Source organism: Gopherus evgoodei, chromosome 8, assembly GCF_007399415.2.
Source record: "Gopherus evgoodei ecotype Sinaloan lineage chromosome 8, rGopEvg1_v1.p, whole genome shotgun sequence".
NCBI lineage: Eukaryota > Metazoa > Chordata > Testudines > Testudinidae > Gopherus > Gopherus evgoodei.
Genome location: NC_044329.1, coordinates 35,733,304 through 35,757,323, shown reverse-complemented (window position 1 = coordinate 35,757,323; position 24,020 = coordinate 35,733,304). Strand labels below are relative to the sequence as shown.

The window sequence follows — 24,020 nt, the reverse complement described above, 5'->3', positions numbered from 1 at the left end:
GCCTCCACTAGCCTGATCTCCTGCATATTAGCCTAACAACCCCACTCAATACCTGCACACTAATCCCAACAACCAAAAGGGGACCAAGCCCATAGGAGACAGCTCTAGTATGGGCACGAACTGGGGCGGGGGGCTGAGGTACACCAGTGCCCGAGGCCCCTGCAGTGGCAGGGAACTAATTAAATGAGTAATACCCAGAGGAACTTGGCAAGCGACCTGCTTCCAACACCACAGAAGAAGGTGAAACCCACCAAGGTCGCTGCCAATCTGAGCTGGGGAAAATTCCTGCCTTACCCCATATATGGTGTCAGTTAGACACTGAGCCTGTGAGGGGGAACAGCCAGCCAAGCACCTGAGAGAGAGAACGCTCAGTGTCATGTGCCAAGTGGCATGGCTGAAGCACAACTATCAAAAGATAGTATAGTCTAGTAGGTAAGGGCACCAGCCCAGGAGGCCATGGCTCTGTGCCCAGTTCCCTGACCTGGAGCCAGTTCCTTCCTCTGTCTGCCTCTGTTTCCCCTCCCACACTGGTCTATTTAGGGCACGTCTACACAGCAAATGAAAGTGTGATTGCAGCACCATTAGGCATGCCAGGGTTAGCCTTAATCCAGCTGGGCATGGGTAATGTTGATCATGGTGGCGCAGGCTTTGGCACAGGCTAGCCGTCCCAGTACCAGCCCACCGGTGCCCCTGTGTACATACCTGGGCTGCTGGTCCAGGCCGCTGCATCTCCACTGCTATTGTTGCCCATGCTGGAAAGATTAAAGCTCGCTCAGATATGATACCCGTGTTACAATCCCACCTTCACCTGCAGGGCAGATGTACCCTTCGCCAGTCGGCTCTTTGGGACAGGGATCGGCCCTCACTCCGTGGGTACACAGTGCCAGCACAATAGGGTCTCTAGATTTCAAGGGAGATGCACCAGTGTAAACAGGACTAGTGCAGCAGTGAATCATGCCCTAGGGGACAGGGCCTGGAGCAGTGTTATCCCCGCGCATCTAACAGCCTCGTTTTGTGTCTTAGAGGAGATCTACGGCAATTGGACGTTACCACTGAACACGTCTCACGTGTGGCACCCAAGGATGAGAGAAGTAAGCTGTGCTCTCTGACTATGCCGCTAGGGGCGTACGTGGCTCAGGGATCTGTCTCACCAGGACACGGGAAAGAAGACTCCCCCTAGACAAAGACCAAGCTTGCTTACATCTCAGCTGCATTAGGACCACGCACCTTGGTGTTTATGAGATTCATCCCTGTGCAGGGGGCCAGTGCAAAGTGCAGGTGCCAATTCTGTCCCGTGCAAGCCACAACAATTTCCCCCTGCTTCTGCAGTCATGTCCAGCCAGGGCGCACAAGCAGTAGGGCCCTCCAGGTGACTCTAGCCATGGTTAGGTGCACTTGACTGGTCAATGAGAAATACCTTCAAACACATCTCAGGTCAGTGCTCAGACATGCCAGTAGCACCATAGCTGTGAATGGTGCTGGGATCTGTCTCAGTGCAGAGCAATGGAGAGGAGGCATTGCCTATTAGTTAGGACACTGAGCTAGGATGTGGGAGACCTGTACTGAATTCCCTGCTCTGCCTGTACTTCCTGTGTGACACTGAGCAAGTCACTTAGTCTGTCTGCCTCAGTTCTCAGCTGTGCAATGGGGCTAGCACTGCTCTAACATACAGGGTGTGGGACGATAAATACATTTACTATAGTGCAGTGCTTTGAGATTTGCTGGTGGAAAGGGCTATGTAAGAGCCCTGTATTGTTATTAACAAGGTCTATGCTGACAGATGGAGAGATACCTAAGTAACACCATCCTCCCTCAGCCCGGGAAGCTCCCATGTGCAAAAAAATCCAGTTTGGAATGGGACATAACCCTCTAGGCTCTAGGGCATAAGCCAGCCTCTATCTATGGAGAGCTAGAAGGAATCTTTCCCGTGCGGCTGGTTAGCCCCTAACAGCCCACTGCAGGTCTCCCTGCAGCTTCCTATGGAGAAGGTGGTTCTGGCCCCAGCTGGACGCAGGATCCTGGATTAGATAGATGCCTGGTTTGATCCAATGTGGAAATTCCTATGTCCAAAGGAAGGTGGACACCAGACAGCACCTCCTGCTGGAAAGTAGGCTAAGACCCAGAAAATGCAGCTCATCACTGGGCTGCCTGGCCATAGTGGAGACTTGCTGGGTTTTACAATGTGTAAAATGCAGTTATTCTCCAGTGGTTTAATCTTCTAACCAAACAACAGGACTTACTTTACAGCAGCTACAAGAGTTCCGGTTCTCGCACTGCACTCAAACAGGAGAGGCCTGGCCTGTGGCCTCCCAGACATCATCCAACTGGACTGACTGCGGCTCCCGAGTTTATTCACTAGTCAGCTTCGTTTTACCCAAGACACATTTTATATGTTTTTAGTCATTTGCTCTTCTTTGAACCAGGATGCAGCCATTTAGAATTGCTCTTGCATGATACTGGCGTATCCCCTTATGCTGTTCAACCCAACCTTCTCTAACTTGTTAAGGGCATGGGCTGGACGGATGGCTGGACAGACCGACAGATGGATATATATAATGACTGGATGGATGGATGGATGGATATTCCCATTCCCATCCAAGTCCAAGGTTCTTCCATTCTTTATTCCTTTCCCTTTCTACATGATGGAGCCTTCCCCGGCACAACATTACTCCCTGTGGACAAGGGCTAAACTCTTGTAGCTGATAGTCATGGTGCTCTCTGCCCATGTGGGGCAGAATGTGCTGCCTCCACAGCTCCAGGAATGGGGGGGCCAGGTTTAGCACCCAAGGTCAGAGCCATGCCAATGCCACTAGGCTGCCAGGCTCATCCCTTTCTGTAGCACCTGCGCAGGTGGAGAAGCCTGGCAGCATGTGGCAGCTCTGAGCTGACCACATCTACACACCTCACATGCTTTCCCCCCCTTTTGCACCATAGATCCAAGGGGCGATCATCGTGTCCAGCCTGGTGGAAGTGGTGATCGGGCTTGTGGGACTGCCAGGAGCACTGCTCAGCTACATTGGACCTCTCACCGTCACTCCCACCGTCTCCCTGATAGGACTGTCAGTCTTCCAAGCTGCGGGGGACCGCGCAGGATCGCATTGGGGCATTGCAGCATTGTACGCTCCTAGCTTATCATACAGAGACCAGCCACAGGGCTCACAGAGTGACATGCTGCTAGCACTTAGTGTCACACTCTCATGGGTGTGCATATCTGGAGGCAAAATCTGGCCGTTAAGCTCCAAGTTACCCCCAGCTTAGGGTTAAATTCCATCCCCAGACACATTTGCTGATTGCAGTGGGGTTTGCCCTATAGACCTGATCCTGCTCTAATTGAAGCCAATGGGAGTTTTGCCTACATTTGCACATTTCATATGGAAAACGTGCAGCGCTGCTCCATGTAACTTACAGCAATTGGTTTTTCATAATCAAGATCACTTGAGAATGAGAATTCAAGCCAAAAAAAGGGAACAAAGATTGAGACAGAAAGAGCAGATGGCATTAGTCATTGCTTTGCTGAGTTTTCAATAGGCTGCGAGGTTCAAAATCAGTCTGATAACTGATCTGACTGTGTGGCTGTCTATCCGAGAAGCATATAGGACGCCAACCACCACCATATTTAAGTACCAAAGCTGACTGAAAATACCATGAAAGTTCAACCTGTGTTTTTGTTCCAAATTAGGATGAAAAGTTGAAATATAAACAATTTTGGCAGAGCAAAATGTTCTGAAAAAAATTCTATTTGGAAATGTCAAAATATTTCCGCTCAGTTCTACACGAAGCTGTGTGTGCCTGAGCTGCAGTAGTATCTCATGGGAGCTATACTTCAGATGCCTCATGCCTCCATTCACCTCTATGGGCCAGGGTCCCTAGCCATACTACATCTCCCATAATGCATCAGGGACATGAGACTCTCAGCCGGTATTGTGGCAGTTCAGTATTAAGGGAAACTGTGATGCATTATGGGAGATGCAGTCCAGTCAGGGAGTCTGGCCAATAGAAGAAAATGAGGGCACGAGACACCCAAATTACAACTCCCATGGGGCCCCACCACAGCTCAGACAAAGACAGGTAAACGTCAGACTGTCCCGAAACAAAACATTTGATTCAGTTTGATCAACCAAAACGTTTTGATTCAGCTGGACCTGACCCAAATAGAAAAGCAAAAAAATTTCCTCTGGAAATATCTTGATTTTTGCAGCCACTGCAGGAAAGAACATTTGACAGAAAATTCCTGACCAGGTCCACTCAGTACCCAATATGTCCTGCTGTTGTAGCCCAGCTAGTGAATAGTGGATTAGCTTATTCCAGTCAACTAAACATACGTAAGGCAAAACACTTCACCGGGATTATCCTTCACCATTTACTTGTGACACATTCTCAGAAAACAACAGGAACTCCGAACTTAGCAGACACAAAATGATGAATGGGGAAATTGGTCACTGGCACCCACAGGCATGTTTGCCACACCAGCATGGATTGTATGTTCTTCTCATACACCAGATCTGTCCTCCTTCTCATTTCTGCATAGCCCAATGGACACTGGCTTGCATAGACTGGCCCGTAACTGGTTAAAAACATTTGGGTTCAAATACACTATTGTTAATATTATTCATGGTAGTGCCCAGGAGCGCCAGTCATGGACCAAGCACCAGGTGCAGTACAAATGCAGGCAAAAAGATGGGCCCATGCCCAGAGAGCGTACGATCTCTGGACAATGGTGCAGTTCGGCCCTCAGGGAGTCCCCCTTCTGCATTTCCTAGGGATGTCCTAATGGCTCTTTTTCTCTTTTCAATAGATCCATTTTTCTGATTGTTTTATTTGCCCAGTACCTGCGAAATACGACCTTTCGGCTGCCTGGGTACAAATGGGGGAAAGGCTGTATTGTGTTCAGGCTACAGATCTTCAAAATGTTCCCGGTATGGACGGTCCTGTCCTCTGCTAATTACCAGTAATGGGTGAAACCTAACACCACTCAGAGGTCTGGGTCAGATTCATACCGGGGGGCTCAGGCCTGTGACGGAAAAGTCTATGAACGATCTAGTGCTGTTGGGGCTGTGGTAGCGGGCTAGCAATCGCTAGCACTTACTGCTGGGCTGGAAAGTCAGAAAACGTGGCCATGGCTGTGGCATTTTGGCACTAACCATGCTGGTCAGAACCCAGGAAAGCAGAAATACTTGGAAATGTGAAATAAATGGGGGAAAGACTGGAGTTAACCGAACTTTTCCAGATGTCAAAATACTGTCCTGGGTGGATGCGTATGCTGGTGTTACCACTGCCCTCTAGAGTATGGACTGGATACTATTCCACTGTGTGGCATGGTCTTGCTACAGCTAAGGGCTAAGAGAACTTCTTCAACAGGGACTGAATTGTGGGATTGGATGGGCTAACTTCAAGCCCTGCTGTTGCCGTGCTGGTCTCAGCAGTCCCATAGCACAGGGATCTCTGAGAAGCCTTAGATGGTCCCGGAGTTGTTAGTGTAGGTTGGGGGTTGGGACTCCATGGTGGGCAATTCTTGCTGTATTTGGAGCAGTTCTCCCATCCATCTTCCAGGGGTGTTGCTGCTCCATGTGCCTGGACAGTTATGTTACATGGGCCTCTGTTTTTCATCCCCAGATCATCCTGGCTATCATGGTGGTGTGGCTGCTGTGCTATATTTTAACACTGACGGACGTTTTCCCACACAATGCTGAGGCATATGGCTATAAGGCTAGGACGGATGCCAGGGGGAAAATCATGTCAATTGCACCCTGGTTCCGCCTACCGTATCCTTGTGAGTGAACGTGAGATTCTCTCATGACTGGCTCTGTCTAATCACGAGGGATCGGGGAAAGTGTTTGCAGAAGTGTACACGCCTTTCCATGCAGTGCACAAGTCAGGTTTGCCTGCCATTGGTGCACATACCAGCCCAGCTTGCAGGACACTTTTGCATGCTTCCCCAGAAAAGGCAAGGAGCTAGAGCACCTTTGCCCCTGCTCAGTATCTTCCACTGATCCTCAGAATTTGCCCCCTCACTCTGCTCCCCATGCTGGAGCTCAGACTGGGGGAGTGAAATGACCCTTTCCCCTGACCAGATACTCAGCAGAAGCTGCTGTAGGGAAAAGATCACCCTCTACCCTCCCCTAGTGCACAGCACTGCGCAGGGCCATTGGGGTCCATACTGATTCACAGGGAGAGGAGTCCACTGGTAACTCCCACAGCTGAGTGGGTGGCCTGGGAGACAGAGGAGAGACACAAAGACTGGCCAGGCATGGCCTGAGCTGGCATCCTCCTGCACAGGCACCGCCTCTGTGGCTGGCTGCACCACCAGAGCAGAGAAGAAAGCTGGGCAGTTCTCAAGGAGCAACCTGCAGCAGCAGAAGCATATCCCCAGTGTGTGTGTGTTGGGGGAGGGCTCTAAGGGCTTGCAGCTTCCTCCACCCCTACTGCCCCACAGCTGTGTTTGGGCTTCCCAGGTCACTCATGCCAAGCACAAGTCCACAGTGCGCTTTGTCAGAAGGATAATGGGCTGAGCAGCCTTTGCCAGCACACGCTGTGTCTGGTCCTTTGAGCCAGGCAGGGCATGGTCCTAGAGCGGCTCCTGAGCGGGCCTGGCCATGTTCAGGGCTTGGGATGCCCAAGGCAGCTCATCCCTTGCTCTGCTTTGCTCGATGCAGGTCAGTGGGGCTTGCCTACCGTGACGGCAGCAGCTGTGTTAGGGATGTTCAGCGCTACCCTCGCTGGCATTATCGAGTCCATCGGGGATTACTACGCCTGCGCCAGGCTGGCGGGGGCTCCGGCGCCACCCATCCACGCCATTAATAGGTACAGTACGAGCAGCTCACCCGTCCCTCTAAATCACTCAGGGGTTTGTGCAGGAGACAGGGTTTGCACCACAGCAAGACAATTCCTACTGGGCAGCAGTGGGTGGGAGCCAGTTAGGGTGATCACACAGCCAGTGTGAAAAATCAGAACGGGGGTGGGAGGTAATAGGAGCCTATATAAGAAAAAGACCCAATAATCAGGACTGTCCCTATAAAATCAGGACATCTGGTCACCCTAGAGCCAGGACATCTGAGTTCTAGGCTCACTTGTGCTAGCCAGGTTTTCAATGCCCAGCGTTTGGCCCCTCAGTAACTTTGGCCTGGCTTTCTAAGAGGCTGCGCACCCAAAGCTCCCATGAGGGCAGCTGGAGCTGCAGGTTCAGCACCTTGGAAATGTAGTTGCCGAAACATTGCTGTTAGTGCCACCATTTGGCACCCAAATTTGACCCCCGTAACAGGCTACCGTTTGGCATCCATAACCTGGCTGAGCTCGGACTTCCCAGGTAGTAACTGGACAACGCTCCCCATCTCCCGTGTTTATCAAGCATTTAGAACATGCCACTTGCTGTGCAAGTGCCTCGGGTGTGGCAATGTGTACCGCACCCTTTCCCATCGCAACGGAGCAGAAGCTGCTGGCTGGAAATTCTCCCACCACAGCCCTGCCTGTCTGCACTCCCTCCGGTGGAGGTTGTGTCTGCTGCACGCAGTCTGCCTCTAAGCGCCCTTATGCATCCCTGCCCTCTCCAAATGCTACCCTGAGAGCTGCCAATGCGATGGGAAATGAAATTTCACCAAATGAAATTAATAGGCAGCACGTTTAAAACAAACAAAAGGAAGTATTTCTTCACACAACGCACAGTCAACCTGTGGGACTCTCTGCCAGAGGATGTTGTGAAGGTCAAGATTATAACAGGGTTCAAAAAAGAACTAGATAAATTAATGGAGGATAGGTCCATCAATGGCTATTAGCCAGGATGGGCAGGGACGGTGTCCCTAGCCTGTTTGCCAGAGGCTGGAGATTAGTGATGATACCTGTTCTGCTCATTCCCTCTGGGGCACCTGGCATTGGCCACTGTTGGTAGACAGGATACTGGGCAAAATGGACCTTTGGTCTGACCCAGTATGGCCGTTCTTATGTTCTTACAAAATTTCTTGGGTTGGCTTATCTGTTTCCAGAGGCATTTTTACAGAGGGGATCTCCTGTATCATAGCTGGGCTGCTGGGAACGGGCAACGGCTCCACATCCTCAAGCCCCAACATTGGCGTCTTAGGCATCACAAAGGTACCAGCCAGTAGCTTCTTTGGACACCTCCTTTCTGTGCTGAGTCAGGTGGGATCGCTGTAAAGCTCTCGGCACCTGGACTGAGCAGCCGGTGCCCAGCACAGCTACCTGCCTCTCACCTGGGCTGCAGAGAATATCAGCATCTTCCACTGGCATCCTGCTTATTTTGTGGGTACAACAGAGGGTGCAGGGTTCAGGCTATAAAACTCTTCATAGATCCATAGACACCATGGCCCACGTTTTTTTCTTATGATGTAGCCCCTGTATGATGCTATTCCTAAGCCATAAAGAGGACTTAAACAGCCAATGCAATATTCTGCTCCTGTGGCTGGAGCGGGTTCTACAGCAAGCACAGAGCTGGTATAATAGCTCTCTCCAAGCTCCTGGTGTAGGTCATGGGCTGGGGAAGCAAAATATCAGGCAAAGGGATAACAGCATATGGAGGCTGACACAACTTAGAGCAGTACTGGGGCTGCTCTAAATTGCACCCAGATGGCACTGAATTAGGGAGGTGCTGTGACAGCTTAATGCCATTTTGTGTGCGCACTGTAGAAGCGAAGGAGCAGAAACTCTGGCCTACTCTCCCTCATAGTGCACTGGCCTGGCTGCTCTACTCAGCTGAACGTTGGTAGCCCCAGATTTGCCGGGTCTGAGGCAGCTGGTGGAGCGTTCTCAGCAGCCAAACCTCCATTCTGGGATTCACGCTCCGTCTGGGCCTGAGTCCCAGCTTAGTGCAGGATCTGTCTAGTTTCTGATGCTGGCCCTGAGGCCCTTCCGGGTCACTGTGTTGATATAGTGTGTCTGCAATAGCCCCCTATGCCATTGCTGTGGCAAGGAGAGGGCAGCCTCTTCTGCCCCTGAGACCTTGAACCCGCCTGCTTCCACTTGTCTCGCAGTCAGAGTTCACTTTCTGTCCCTGGACACCGGTCAGTAAGCCTAATTATCTATGGTGCTTCTCTGCCCCCTCTTGTGCCTCCCACTCCCTGTATTTATCCTCACAACCCCCCTGTGAGGTGTGTGTGTGTGGGGAGGGGGTTCCAAAGCTGGAAAACAACAGCTGCACAGCAGTGAGCCCAAGTCAGCTTGCCTGGTCCAGCAGTGAGGTTTGAATTGCAGAGTAGCACACCTGAAGTGCCTGGCCTAAGCACTGTGGGAGCCAGGTCAGGGCGTCCTGAACACATGAGACTTTTCGAGTCGATTTTCCAGAACCAGAGAGAAGATTCTTCAGAGAGTTGCCAACCTCACCCGTGAAAGAGCTCGACTGGAGGCTGCTCTGACACAGAGAGGCTGGGCTGTGCAGGACACTGGCTCACAGAGAAGGGAGGTGGTTCGTAGTCGGGGCACTGCCTGGGATTTATATGTCCAAGCTCCCTTCCTTGTTCTGTGACAGGTTTTCTCTGTTACCTTGAGCCAGCCCCCTCCGTTCCCCAAGCCCAGAAATGGGGATAAAACATCACAGGAGCATGGCAGGGCTAAGATTGGAGGGAAGATGCAGCAGAAGGGCTCAGGCTTGCTATGTTTCTCACCCAATGCAGGGTAGAGCACGCACCACTGAGACTAATGAATAGTGCTGAGCCCATAGCGAAAGCTCTGGTGCGCCAGTCTCTCCTCATGAACCAAAACATCCCCTCCCTCTTTAATTTCTAAAGTCTGATGCAGCTTGGTGCACTGAGCAGGAAGTGAGGAGATCTGGGGTCTCAGGCACTGCATGAGCTTGCACAAATCACTTCATTTCACTGTATCTCAGTTTCCCTAACCCACTGTCACCCAGAAATCAGTGCCGGAATCTGGGTATATTGTCAGTGCCACATGTTTGTTTAGACTGTGTCACTCAGTCCTTGAGCAGAGGTGGTCACAGATGACACCCAGAAAAACCACATTCAGAGCTCTCAGACCAAGCACCAGTGCCTGGTTCCCAGAGAGCAACGCTGCCACAAAAATTCCTACTATGTTAGAGAGAGTAAGGCAACGAGCAACTCCTGTCCTGCTTGCAACAACTCCCCCAAAAGGAACTGTATCACAAACCTAGTAACAACACAGCAGGTCTTCACGGAATGTGCCCTTGTTTGCATGCCAAGAAAAGGAACTGATAAAACTCTGGGTATGTCTACACAACAAAAACCCTGGAGGTGTGAATCTCAGAGCCTAAGTCTACAGACTCAGGCTTGCAGCACTCCCATTATAGTGCTAAAAACAGCCACAGACATTCCCACTCAGCCTGGACCTTGAACTCTGAAACTGTGTAGATCTACCCTACACAGAGGCATCTGGTGTCTCCCACCATAACAATACTTACCTCCTTTGGGAAGTGCTTTGAGATCTCTGGATGAACAGAGCTGTATAATAGCAACATATTATTAAGCCTGGAATTACTCTAGCCAATTTGCTTCACCTTGCAGCTGGTTTTTCTCTACAGGTGGGCAGCAGAAGAGTGGTGCAATATGGAGCTGGGATCATGCTTGTTTTGGGAACCATCGGCAAGTTCACGGCTCTGTTTGCCTCTCTCCCTGACCCCATCCTCGGAGGGATGTTCTGTACATTATTCGGTAACGTACCTAAAAAGATATGTTGATAAATGTGATCAGCAGGGTGTCAAGGCAAAATTAGCATTAAATTGCAGTCCTCTTTCCTACCAATTGTTTCCTAATATATTCATTTAAATTTGATTGGCCTAAAAGTGACTTATAGCACTTGAGCCAGGCTGAGATTTGCAATGCTGCCTAAGAGAGTTGGCTGCCCAGTGCCCATCAACATTGGCTCTGAAGCGCTCCACTTAAAGAACGTGCTTTCCTTTCAGAATCAGTTACAGTGAACAAAAGAACTGCAGCTACCTAGCATCACTGGGGATAGGGAGGGTAGCAGTGGGATGCACAGCTACTGCCTATAATCTGGGGTTCAAGTTTTCCTCCAAAAGTAAGAAACTATCATTCAAGCTCTACTTTTGTCTCTTGACCTTAAGCAGTGGGTCTGCCAATGCATTATAGCAGCCTTTGGCCTTGTCCATATTCAAAGTCAAATCGGTGTAACTTTAAATCTGTTTCAGAAGTGATTTAGTTAAACTGGTGCAGAATACAATGTGACCGCAGTTACTTCAATTTCAGGCTGGTTTATATTGATTTAGCTTAACTTGGTAATGAATCAATTTAAGCTAAATTGATATAAACCAGATTTAAATCAAATTAGGAGCGTCCACACAGGTGTTTGCACCGGTCTGATTTAATCAGATTCGGATCACACTTTGAGGCTTGATCTATACTTCAAAGTTAAATCAACATAGCATAATCAGAAGTCTGAAAAAAAATCACACCCCTTACTGACAAGCTGTGCCAGCCTAACCCCCAGTGTAAACACAGCTACGTCAACAGAAGCATTCTTCTGTTGCCATAGCTAGCATTGTTCAGGGAGCTGGTGTTTCTGCACCAATGGAAAAACTTCTGTCGATGTGGCCTGTGTCTATATGATGGGTTAATGCCAGTATAGTTACAGTGATGTAACTATGCCAGTATAGTCTTCCTAGCATTAGACATACCCTTAGTTAAACCGGTGCAACTTTCAGAATAGAGATGGCTTTAGTGGCCCCTAATATTTTGCTTCTCAGTCCCAATGACTCAGCAAGTGGCCACCTCTGCCTCGCACGGAATGCACACAGACCCTCTGTGTCTGTAACAAGGCTGCGTTTTCTCTGTTTGCACATTTGCAGGCATGATCACAGCTGTTGGCCTTTCCAACCTGCAGTTTGTTGACATGAACTCCTCCCGCAATCTTTTCATTCTGGGATTCGCAATGTTTTTTGGGCTGACATTGCCAAACTACTTGGATTCGCGCCCCAATGCCATTAACACAGGTATGTCTCTCTGGATGAAAGCCTCAAAACATGCTTTATATCCCCTATTAGTATTGCAGTGAATGGAGGACTCTACTGGACTCTTGGGATCGAGTAAGATAGGAATGTGGGTCTCTTGGGCACCATGCTAATGCATGGTACAAGTGATTATCAATATTGCATTTCTTAATGATAATGGAATGACATTAGGAATTTTATATAGCTTTCACAGGAATGGGGCACAGGGGGCGAGAGGGATTTAGGGTATTTGTCCTGCTCCAAATGAGATCTAAATCCTAGTTAGTTTGTTTTTGTTTGCAGCTGTTGGTCTCTTCTCTCTTGATATGTGCCTATAGCTACTCTCAGCATTTCAACTCATGGTGTGCTTTGTAAACTAGATTTTTAGGAACTCTAATAAAACAAACTGGACAATGGGATACGAGATAACACATACACTGAGTCAGCAGGCCTGAGATGCTCATATAAGTAGAATGAAGAGGGAAGGCAGGAAGGTAGGTAGATAAGATAGATGTCTTTGAGTATCAATTTAATCTAATCTGGACCCACAAATGCCTTAGTCATAATCAAAGTTATTGCCTGGCATCACTGGTGTTTATTGGTAGGAAACAGCCAATCTTCTTTAAATACACACACTAGTCTGATTTTTCTTTTTCAGACAGACGATAGTAGTGCTCTGTGTTAATCGGTGTAACGTTCTGCATGTTTTATAGGTGTTCCTGAAGTGGACCAGATATTAACAGTGCTGTTAACAACGGAAATGTTTGTTGGGGGTGGCATTGCCTTCATATTGGACAACACCATTCCAGGTACAGCCATTGCAAGCTTTCACGACAAGGCCTTATAATGCACTGGTGCTGTCAGCAGCTTGAGTCACTTTATGCGTGTCTGCCTGTATATTGTTTTAGTTATGCTTTCAGTCCTGGCTGGAGAGGTTAAGCTATATTAATTGTGTTGGCAAACTATCTTCTGGCAGAATCAATGATCCAGGGTTGTCGTTGGAGGTAGAGCTGGATTTTTATGCAATAAGAGCCTGTCTCTCTTTGAATAGAGTTAGACCAGTGATACTCAAACCTCAGTGGTTCAGGAGTCAAATCAGTGATCAACATTGCACAAAAGAGCCACAATTGTGTCAATTCATTGTTTCATTTACTAGTTTTATATATATATATATTATTCTCACAGCAAAATGACTCACCATGTCTTACTAACCTTTTAGAGTTCTTTGAAGGGGGTCAACAAACATATGGACAAGGGGGATCCAGTGGACATAGTATACTTAAGTTGTCATGGGATAAGAGGGAAGATCCTTTCATGGATTGAGAACTGGTTAAAAGACAGGGAACAAAGGGTAGGAATTAATGGTAAATTTTCAGACTGGAGAGGGGTGACTAGTGGTGTTCCCCAAGGGTCAGTCCTAGGACCAATCCTATTCAACTTATTCATAAATTATCTGGAGGAAGGGGTAAATAGTGAGGTGGCAAAGTTTGCAGACGATATTAAACTGCTCAAGATAGTTAAGACCAAAGCCGACTGTGAAGAACTTCAAAAAGATCTCACAGAACTAAGTGATTGGGCAACAAAATGGCAAATGAAATTTAATGTGGATAAATGTAAAGTAATGCACATTGGAAAAAATAACTCCAACTATACATACAATATGATGGGGGCTAATTTAGCTACAACTAATCAGGAAAGAGATCTTGGAGTCATTGTGACTAGTTCTCTGAAGACACCCACAAAGTGTGCAGCGGCAGTCAAAAAAGCAAACAGGATGTTAGGAAACATTAAAAAAGGGATAGAGAATAAGACTGAGAATATCTTGTTGCCCTTATTTAAATCCATGTTACGCCCACATCTTGAATACTGTGTACAGATGTGATCTCCTCACCTCAAAAAAGATATACTGGCACTAGAAAAGGTTCAGAGAAGGGCAACTAAAATGATTAGGGGTTTGGAACAGGTCCCATATGAGGAGAGATTGAAGAGGCTGGGACTTTTCAGCTTGGAAAAGAGGAGACTAAGGGGGGATATGATAGAGGTATCTAAAATCATGAAGCAGCAAAGAATCCTGTGGCACCTTATAGACTAACAGACGTTTTGGAGCATGAGCTTTCGTGGGTGAATACCCACTTCCTCAGATGCATGCTCCAAAACGTCTGTTAGTCTATAAGGTGCCACAGGATTCTTTGCTGCTTTTACAGATCCAGACTAACACGGCTACCCCTCTGATACTAAAATCATGAGTGGTGTGGAGAAAGTGAGTAAGGAAAAGTTATTTATTTGTTCCCATAATATAAGAACTAGCAGCCACCAAATGAAATTAATGGGCAGCAGGTTTAAAACAAATAAAAGGAAGTTCTTCACACAGCGCACAGTCAACTCCTTGCCTGAGGAGGTTGTGAAGGCTGGGACTATAACAGGGTTTAAAAGAGAACTAGATAAATTCATGGAGGTTAAGTCCATCAGTGGCTATTAGCCAGGATGGGTAAGGAATGGTGTCCCTAGCCTCTGTTTGTCAGAGGGTGGAGATGGATGGCAGGAGAGAGATCACTTGATCATTACCTGTTAGGTTCACTCCCTCTGGGGCACCTGGCATTGGCCACTGTCAGTAGACAGGATACTGGGCTGGATAGACCTTTGGTCTGACCCAGTATGGCCATTCTTATGTTCTTAAGTATTCAACAATTGGTTAATAACACAGTAAAAGCATTCTGACTGGTTAATAACATAGATCAGTTATTAATTAAATCAGTATTTTAATATCATAGGCAGGAGACACATTAAAGAGCCACTGGTGGCTCATGAGCCTCAGTCTGAGTATCACTGGCCCCAGCACAATAAGGCCCAGTCTTGACTGGGGTCGCCAAGTGCTAAATAATAGGAAAAGAAAAGCTTTTAGAGAGGAATCTATTGAGTAATTAATTCAATATAATGACAGGTAAAAAAGACGGTTACTCACCTTTGTAATTGTTATTCTTCGAAATGTGTTGCTCATATCCATTCCAGTTAGGTGTGCGCGCACCGTGTGCACGTTCATCGGAAGATTTTTACCTAGCAACACTCGATGGGTCGGCTGGGCGCCCCCTGGAGTGGCGCCGCCATGGAGCCGGATATATACCCCTGCCGACCCAACCGCTCCTCAGTTCCTTCTTGCCGGCTACTCCGACAGTGGGGAAGGAGGGCGGGTTTGGAATGGATATGAGCAACACATTTAGAAGAACAACAGTTACAAAGGTGAGTAACCGTCTTTTCTTCTTTGAGTGTTTGCTCATATCCATTCCAGTTAGGTGATTCCCAAGCCTTACCTAGGCGGTGGGGTCAGAGTGAGATGTGGCAGAATGCAAAACTGCTGAGCCAAAGGCTGCATCATCTCTAGACTGTTGAACCAGAGCATAATGCAGAGCAAATGTGTGGACCGAGGACCAGGTAGCTGCGTGACATACGTCCTGGATAGGTACATGAGCCAGGAAGGCGGCAGATGAAGCCTGAGCCCTGGTAGAATGCGCGGTGATGTGGCTTGGGGAAATATGAGCCAAATCATAACAAGTATGGATGTACGCCGTCACCCAAGATGAGATCCTCTGAGAGGAAACAGGTAGGCCTTTCATTAGGTCTGCTACCGCGACAAAGAGTTGGGGCGTTTTACGAAACAGTTTTGTCCACTCAATATAAAATGCAAGTGCTCTACGGATGTCCAGGGAGTGCAATTGTTGCTCCCGTCGCGTTGAGTGTGGCTTCGGGAAGAAGACTGGGAGAAAGATGTCCTGGTTAACATGAAAGGCCGAAACCACCTTAGGGAGGAAAGCCAGGTGTGGTCGCAACTGCACCTTGTCTTTGTGGAACACAGTGTACGGTGGATCCACTGTAAGAGCCCTAAGTTCAGAGACTCGTCTGGCCGATGTAATGGCTACGAGGAAAGCTGTCTTCCAACACAGGTATAATAGCGAGCAGGTTGCTAACGGCTCGAATGGGGGAGACATAAGTCTGGTTAAAACCAGGTTGAGGTCCCAGGTCGGGGCTGAACAGCGTACTTGAGGGTATAAGCGCTCCAAGCCCTTGAGGAACCTCAAAAGCATAGGGTGTGAGAACATGGAACGACCACCTTCGCCTGGGTGGAAGGTAGAGATGGCTGCCAAGTGTACCCTCAGTGATGATACTGCTAGGTCCTGCTGTTTGAGAGACCAGAGGTAGTCCAAAATAGAGGGGATCGAGACCTCAGTGGGAGTAAGATTAAGCGTTTCGCACCAGCAGGAGAAACACTTCCACTTGGCCAGGTACGTTGACCGGGTGGAAGGCTTCCTGCTACCCACGAGAACTTGTCGTACTGATTCAGAGCAATGTAACTCTGACTGGTTTAGCCACGCAGCAGCCACGCCATGAGGTGAAGAGCCTGCAGATCTGGGTGGCGAAGCCTGCCGTGGTCCTGAGTTATGAGGTTTGGGTGGAGTGGCAGGGTAATTGGGTTGGCTATCGACAGGTCGAGTAACGTGGTGTACCAGTGCTGCCTGGGCCACGCTGGAGCGATCATGATGATGCGCGCTCTGTCCCTGCAGAATTTCAGCAGGACCTTGTGAACCAGCGGGAATGGTGGGAAGGCATAGAGGAGCTGGCTCTTCCATGGCATCAGGAAAGCGTCTGAGATCGATCCCGGGGAGAGACTTTGGAAGGAGCAGAACATCTGGCATTTCCTGTTCTCGTGGGAAGCTAACAGGTCTATGTGGGGAAATCCCCACTTCTGGAAAGCAGAATGCATAACGTCTGGGCGGATTGACCACTTGTGAGACAGGAAAGACCTGCTGAGTTGATCCGCCAGGGTGTTCCGAACGGCTGGGAGAAAGGACGCTACCAGATCTATCAAGTGGGCTATGCAAAAGTCCCAGAATTGGATGGCCTCCTGACAAAGGGGGGAGGACCGTGTCCCTCCCTGTTTGTTTATGTAGTACATGGCCGTTGTGTTGTCTGTAAACACTGATGCACAACAGCCTCGCAACTGTTGTTGGAACGCCTGGCATGCCAGGCGGACTGCTCTCAGTTCTTGGACATTTATGTGTAATGCCAGCTCCTGAGAAGACCAAAGGTCTTGAGTATGAAGGTGACTGAGGTGAGCACCCCAGGCAAGAGATGACGCTCTGTTGTCAGGGACATTGAGGGTTGGGGCGGATGGAACGGCATCCCTGCACACACCAGGGAGGGAGTTAGCCACCATTCTAGGGAGCCTAGGGTGCTTGGGGGAATGGTGACTATCGTGTCTATTGGGTCTCTGCCCAGGCAGTATACCGAATTGAGCCAAACTTGGAGAGGACAGAGACGGAGCCTGGCGTGTTTGGTTACCAATGGGCAGGCAGCCATGTGACCCAGGAGACCGAGACAAATGCGAGCCGAGGCCATTGGGAAATTCTGTAGACCTCGGATGACTGTTGCCATCACCTGAAACCGTGGCTGCGGTAAGCAGGCTCTGGCTAGATTGGAGTCCAGGATAGCTCCTATGAAGTCTAACCTCTGCGTGGGAACCAGAGTGGATTTTTCTATATTGATCATCAGGCCTAGACGTGTGAATAGGTCCTTGACGATGCCCACGTGCTGAGTGACTTGTGTCTCAGAGGCCCCTCGGATGAGCCAATCGTCTAGATACGGAAAAACGTGTATCCGACGTCAGCGGAGGTGGGCGGCGGCTACGGCCATACACTTTGTAAACACCCTTGGGGCTGTAGAAAGGCCAAACGGCAGGACCGTAAATTGGAAGTGCTGATGGTTGGCTACAAAGCGGAGGTATCTCCTGTGCGGGGGAAAGATGGCAATGTGAAAGTACGCGTCCTTCATATCGAGGGCAGCATACCAGTCTCCAGGATCCAAGGATGGGATAATGGTCCCCAGGGATAGCATGCGGAACTTCAACTTTATCATAAACTGGTTGAGTCCTCGCAGGTCTAGGATAGGTCTGAGACCTCCCTTCGACTTTGGGATTAGGAAATAATGGAAGTAAAACCCCTTGCCCCTTTCGTCCATCGGTACCTCCTTTATAGCTCCTATGGCGAGGAGCGTCTGCACCTCTTGTAAGAGGAATTACTCGTGAGAGGGGTCCCTGAAGAGGAACAGGGTTGGAGGGTGGGAGGGCGGGGATGAAATAAATTTGAGGTGGTACCCATACTCCACCGTGCGTAGGACCCAGCGATCTGAAGTTAACTGGGACCACGCCAGGAGGAAGTAGGAGAGACGGCTGCATGTGACCACTTCGGCCACGCCATCTGCTAAAGTCCTGTCTTTGTCTAGGCACACAGAGTATGGGCGGTGAGGCTGGGGACGGAAAGGCCTGCATTGGGTAACCGGCGTATGCATGCCGAGAGAGCACATTATGACCCTGTTGTCCTCAGGCTTTGCAGCCTGGGGTCAGTCTTTTCCGAGAAGAGGCCTTTACCATCAAATGGCAAGTCCTGAATGGTATACTGCAGCTCCGGTGGAAGGTTTGAAACCTGAGGCCATGAGATGCGCCTCATGGCAACACCCGAGGCCAGAATCCTGGCTGCTGAGTCTGCTGCATCCAACGAGGCCTGGAGGGAAGTTCTGGCCACCTTTTTCCCTTCCTCCAAGAGGGCAGAGAACTCTTGGCGGGAGTCTTGAGGGAGAAGCTTCATAAACTTACCCACCGCTACCCAGGTGTTATAATTATAGCAGCTAAGCAAGGCTTGTTGATTTGCCATCTGGAGCTGTAGGGCAGCTGCCGAGTACACCTTGCGGCCAAGTAAGTCCATTCGCCTAGCCTCCTTTGATTTCGAGGCTGGCGCCTGCTGGCCCTGGCATTCCCTCTCATTAACGGACTGGATGACTAGTGAGCAGGGAGGAGGATGGACATACAAGTATTCGTACCCTTTAGAGGGCACCATATATTTACGTTCGATTCCCCTGGCCGCAGGAGGGATAGAGACTGGGGACTGCCATATAGTATCGGCATTCGCCTGGATGGTCCGAATAAAAGGTAGGGCCACTCTAGTGGGGGCATCCACCGATAGAATATCCACTACCAGGTCCTCTACCTCCGGGACCTACTCCACCTGGAGGTTCATATCGAGTGCTACCCTCCTTAGCAGGTCCTGATGGGCTCTCAGGTCGATTGGAGGAAGGCCCGAGGAGGATGTTCCTGCCACTGCCTCATCTGGAGAAGAGGAAGAGGAGATGCCGGCGACGAGCGTGTCCTGGGTGGCCTGTTGCTCTTGGGCGATCTCCTGCTCCAGAGGAACCTGGGAGTCCGGTGGGTGGACTGGGGCTTCCTCTGCAGCTGTCGGAGGGGAACGGCTAACCATCGCCTCTGGCACTCGGTGGTCTGATGAGACAGAGTGGGACAGAACTACTGGTACGCCTTGGGCCTGGTGGTACACCCAAGGTGTCCAGAAAGACCACTGATGGGGTCCTTGGTCCTAGGCCTGGGTCTCTTGGAAGACTCTGGTGGGCACATCAGAATCGCGGTCCTGAGCATAAGAGCTGTCTACATGGGACGACACTGATGCGTGTCTGGATGGCCATGGAGGTGCTGAAAAGCCCTGGGCAGCGTCTCTGTCTCTAGCGGACCTTGCCCTATTTGGCACCGGGGACCGGTACCGGGAGGCTTACCGGTACTGGGAACGAGATCGGGACCTGCGACCGGAGCGGTGCCGAGAGGTCGACCGAGATCTCGAGGCTCGACGTCGGGAGCGGCTATGGGAGTCACGGTGCCTGGAGCGGTGCCGGGAGCTGGAACGGTGCCGAGAGTAGCGGGCCAGCGAACAGGATACCGACCGGTGCAGTGAGTGAGACCGGTACCAAGGACGGAGAACGGTACCGGGACTGCGAGCGGTGTCGGGAGCAGGAGCGCCGATGGGACCTGGAGCATCTGCGGGACCATGATCGTGAACGGTGCCGCTCTGCTGTGCCGACAGAGGATGGCCTTAGCAAGGCAGGCTTGCCGATAGACTGTATTACCCGCACCGGCGGTGCCGGGGGTTGAGGCAGCGTCGACTCTGTCATGGCAATCAGATCCCTCACCGTTGAGAATGTCTCCGGCGTGGAGGGAATAGTAAGCTCAACCACGGCGCATGCCGGGGAGCTGTCAGGCACTGGACTCGACGGCCCTTGTGGGACCGGAATCGATGGTGCCGATGTCGTCGGAGCCGCAGCAGGTGTCGGTGCCGGGCAATCCAAATTAGACGAGCTCTCTAGCTGCGGTGCAGGTGGCACAGAAGAAGCAAAAGTCTTAGGCTTTCTCGACCTCGGGGAGAGGGAGTGGTGCCGAGTTGACTTCGGTGCCAGCGACGGCCAGTGCCGAGAGCCCTTGGCAGTACCGGTGCGGTCAGGAGCCGAGGAGGTGCTTCTGGCCGCTGATTGACCAGCGCTCGGTGCCCAAGGCGGAGAGGTAAAAGCAGCCTCCATGAGGAGCTGCTTTAGCCGAAAGTCTTGCTCCTTTTTTGTTCTCGGCTTAAAAGCCTTGCAAACGTGACACTTATCTGCCAGGTGAGATTCCCCAAGGCACTTAAGGCAGGAGTCGTGTGGATCTCCTGTCAGCATCGGCTTATGACAGGCCGAGCACGGTTTGAAACCCGGTGAACTGGGCATGGGCCCCGGCACCGGGTGCGGGGAAGGGGCTAATCCTCGAACCCCTCTTAACTATACACTAACTATGAACAATAAAAATTAACTATAACTATATAACTTTGAACAATATACACAACAAAATAACTAGAGAAGTACAAGTAGCTAGGGAGGTGGAAGTCAGTGAAACCGCACTCCACTGTTCCAACGACCAACACGGGCGGTAAGAAGGAACTGAGGGGCGGTTGGGTCAGCAGGGGTATATATCCGGCGCCATGGCGGCGCCACTCCAGGGGGGCGCCCAGCCGCCCCTCCGAGTGTTGCTAGGGTAAAAATCTTCCGACGAACGTGCACGCAGGGCGCGCGCACCTAACTGGAATGGATATGAGCAAGCACTCGAAGAACTGATCAGTCCTTCCTGTATATCCCATCTCATTCTGTGACAACTAAGGGTCACTCAGTGATGTTAAAGAATACTATGTTTATAAGTATGAGGATATATTTTATGTAACACATACTCAATCTGTGGAACTCACTGCTGCAGAAAAACACTGGATCAAACACCATAGCAGAGTTTGTTTTTACAAACGGTGGGATAATCTTACAAATACTAGCAAGACAGCTAGCACTACTAGCTTGATCCTGTCCTGTTTCCTGCATGCAGAATTCTCATGGGAACTCAGGATCATTTTAACAGTTTAGACACTATCCCATCCATTGATAGTGAGGTAATGCAATCTCATGCTTTCAGATATAAAAGGTAGGGGATGTATTTCCCCCACACACACACACCTCCTTGTAGAGCATTGAACAGTTGGCCAGATACATTTTTCTGTCTTTTTGGAAGCATCAGGCCCTGGCCATTTCAGAAGGCAGGATACCGGCCTAGTCAATGGTCTGAGCTGCTGTGGAACAATCCTTTCTCCAGACAAGTGAACTACATTCAGTGGCTCATTACTTTGAATGAGTAAGCTCTTTAGTTATTTTGCTGTCCTAACACTCAGGATCTCTTGCTTTCCCCAGGGACACAGGAGGAGCGTGGGCTGGTTCAGTGGAAGGCCGGAGCACATGCAGACAGAACCACAGCTGCAAATTTGAAAAGCTACGATTTTCCATTTGGAATGAGCATGGTCAAAAGGATAGAGTGGTTCAAGTATGTGCCAGTATGCCCTGTTTTCAAGGGATTTAATGCAAGAACAAAAAGGAATTGTGACACAATGGAAAACATACAAGATAACACAGACAACCTGTTCATATGTACTAAGGTCTGAAAGACTCCTGTAATGTGACAGACACAAGTCATTCAGTGCCAGTTCGGTACGATGTACCACAGTTCTAGTTCGTAGGTTGCTGAAGAGCTGTGTCAAACTGAAGAGGGGAGAACGTGGGGATCAGTTCATAGGGGTTCCCCCATAGTTTTGATTCATGTCCCTGTGGAGTCTACAAAGGGCAACATACCCTGGTTTGAGTCAGTCACCTTTTTGCTGTGCTGTCCATTTGGTCTAAGCATGTGACAGCTGTGGCCTGCTTACTCTTGATAGCACAAGCCTTCAGTATTGTACATTTGGCTAGTGTGTGTCAAACCCAGCACCTCAAAGCAGCTCAACCAAAACAGCAGAGTTGTGGATGGACTGACTTCAAACCAGGTTTGCAGTTTCCAACTCTAACCCCAAATTGGTTTAAGATTTGTTCAAAACTTGGCTCAGATTCGCTGGAATGCTCATGAATCTAGACAAAACTAGCCCAAGTTTTACACAGCTCAACTAGTCATTGTGTGTAATAAACTGCTATCCAGACATTCTGGGCTAAATTAATTTCTGGTGTAACTCCACAAACTTCAGCAGAATTATACCGGGGATTAATCTGGATCAGCATGGCCACCATGGCACACTTAGTATGGACACTATAGCATTTTTTGTTGGGATAATGTATTTGATACATTAATATTCCAGATCACTTGTTTCGCTGTGTTTTTATTAACAGTGGAGAGAACTGCCCCTTATATTTGCCTCACTAGTCCCGCAACGTAACCCTAGAAGAGTTTATGTTGGATAGCTCTGCTACACCGATCTGTCTTTCCTATTGCCTGTTACATTGAGTGTAAACTACCTTGGCCTTTGCCACACTGCCATTTAATGGACAATTAATAGTTAAGATTTTTGTGAAGCATTTGTTAGAATTCTTGATCTGTCATGCACGGAGGCCTATTAACATCTTCCTGAATCCCTGATCCAATGGGCTGAGGTTCAGCAGAACCTTTCGGTAGCACAGGCTCTGACAGATAGCCTCAATGTAGCAATGACCTCCATATGCAGCAGTTCATGACCAGAGTAAAGGAGCGTTTTTCCATCTTGTGAAGAAAGTTCTGCTAGACAAATGATGAACCAACTGCTAAGCAACTACCTAGCTTTCAATAGCTTGCATAAATATAATTAGATCTTAAATAATTGTTAATTATACCCAAGGATGAATAGACGAGCTCATTTTCTGAACTGCTTTGGCTCTCCAGGGCTAACAGAAGTAAATGTTTGCATCCCCGGTACGAAAAATTGACTCTGAACACAGATCAGTTGAATAATGCCTTTGTGCCCAGTCACTTTCCAGAATTGCCTAGTCGGAAACTTCTGCAAGAAACCCTTACCAAGACATTCCTGCAAACACATCTCCCTAGGAAATGGAATGCACAAGCACTGCAGCTTGACTGGACTGAGTTATGGGTATGTTTAATGCAAAGATGATCCCTCCCTGGACCTTGATGAAGTGCCATTAATACCAAAATGCAGCTTGCGACTGGACATACAAGTGTGCCTGAGCTCCCTTGCTGATGAGTGATAGGATCTAAAAGGGGAGGGTCTCTCTGTGACTGACTAGCAACGCTCCCAGAGAACACCCACTGCCACTTTGAATATCATTAATCAACTTCATACTACATACTTTGTTCGCTCTTTTCTGTTGTCCAAGTCATTTTAAAGATTCTTGGTTGCATCACTAGTAAGCTCCTACACATAGCATATGCAAGTGAAAGCACTTCGCAGCCACATGCCCCCATAGCATCACATCTCAGAATTTAATCAAGTCTAGGCTCAGAGAGTTTGGAGACCCTTCCAAAGGCAACGAAGGCTAGAGAAGGAAGTGGTGTTGGCAATGCAGGAGCACTCTTCTGGGGTGAAATTTACCCTATTCCCCAACCCCAGGGGAAAAACACCCTAGTGGTGTGGCATTTCATTTTTTTTCCTTGACACATTTCATGTTCACCTAACATTTGATACTGATATTAGGCTCTGAGAATTATTCTGCAAAGGAAACGTAAGAAGGGAAATGATGAGATCAAGATTTTTATTGTGTCCCTTAAGAAGTCAGCTACAGACCTGACTAGAAATGTATTAGAAATGGAAATGAATAACTCCTTGGTGATTTAGGAGAGGACAGGGCTAGTAAATGGAGACAGCTGTCATCAGATGTTGGAGAGGCCAGTGGGTGCAGTTTGTGGTTAGCAGGACTAGGCTGGTAGAATCTGTAAATATCTTGAAAATGG

General features: G+C 49.1%; 1 protein-coding gene across 1 annotated transcript in view; it reads left to right on the top strand.

The window, feature by feature from the left end:
* Positions 1–21,756, top strand: part of SLC23A1 (solute carrier family 23 member 1) — a 28,816-nt gene extending 7,060 nt beyond the window's left edge. Inside the window, exons 6-15 of the mRNA XM_030572209.1 lie at positions 1,024–1,091; positions 2,935–3,116; positions 4,796–4,916; positions 5,614–5,770; positions 6,654–6,801; positions 7,977–8,082; positions 10,499–10,628; positions 11,783–11,926; positions 12,637–12,732; positions 21,509–21,756. Of these exons, the coding sequence (XP_030428069.1) occupies positions 1,024–1,091; positions 2,935–3,116; positions 4,796–4,916; positions 5,614–5,770; positions 6,654–6,801; positions 7,977–8,082; positions 10,499–10,628; positions 11,783–11,926; positions 12,637–12,732; positions 21,509–21,756 (1,400 nt within the window). The remainder of the gene's footprint in view (positions 1–1,023; positions 1,092–2,934; positions 3,117–4,795; positions 4,917–5,613; positions 5,771–6,653; positions 6,802–7,976; positions 8,083–10,498; positions 10,629–11,782; positions 11,927–12,636; positions 12,733–21,508) is intronic.
* Positions 21,757–24,020: the final 2,264 nt, after the last annotated feature.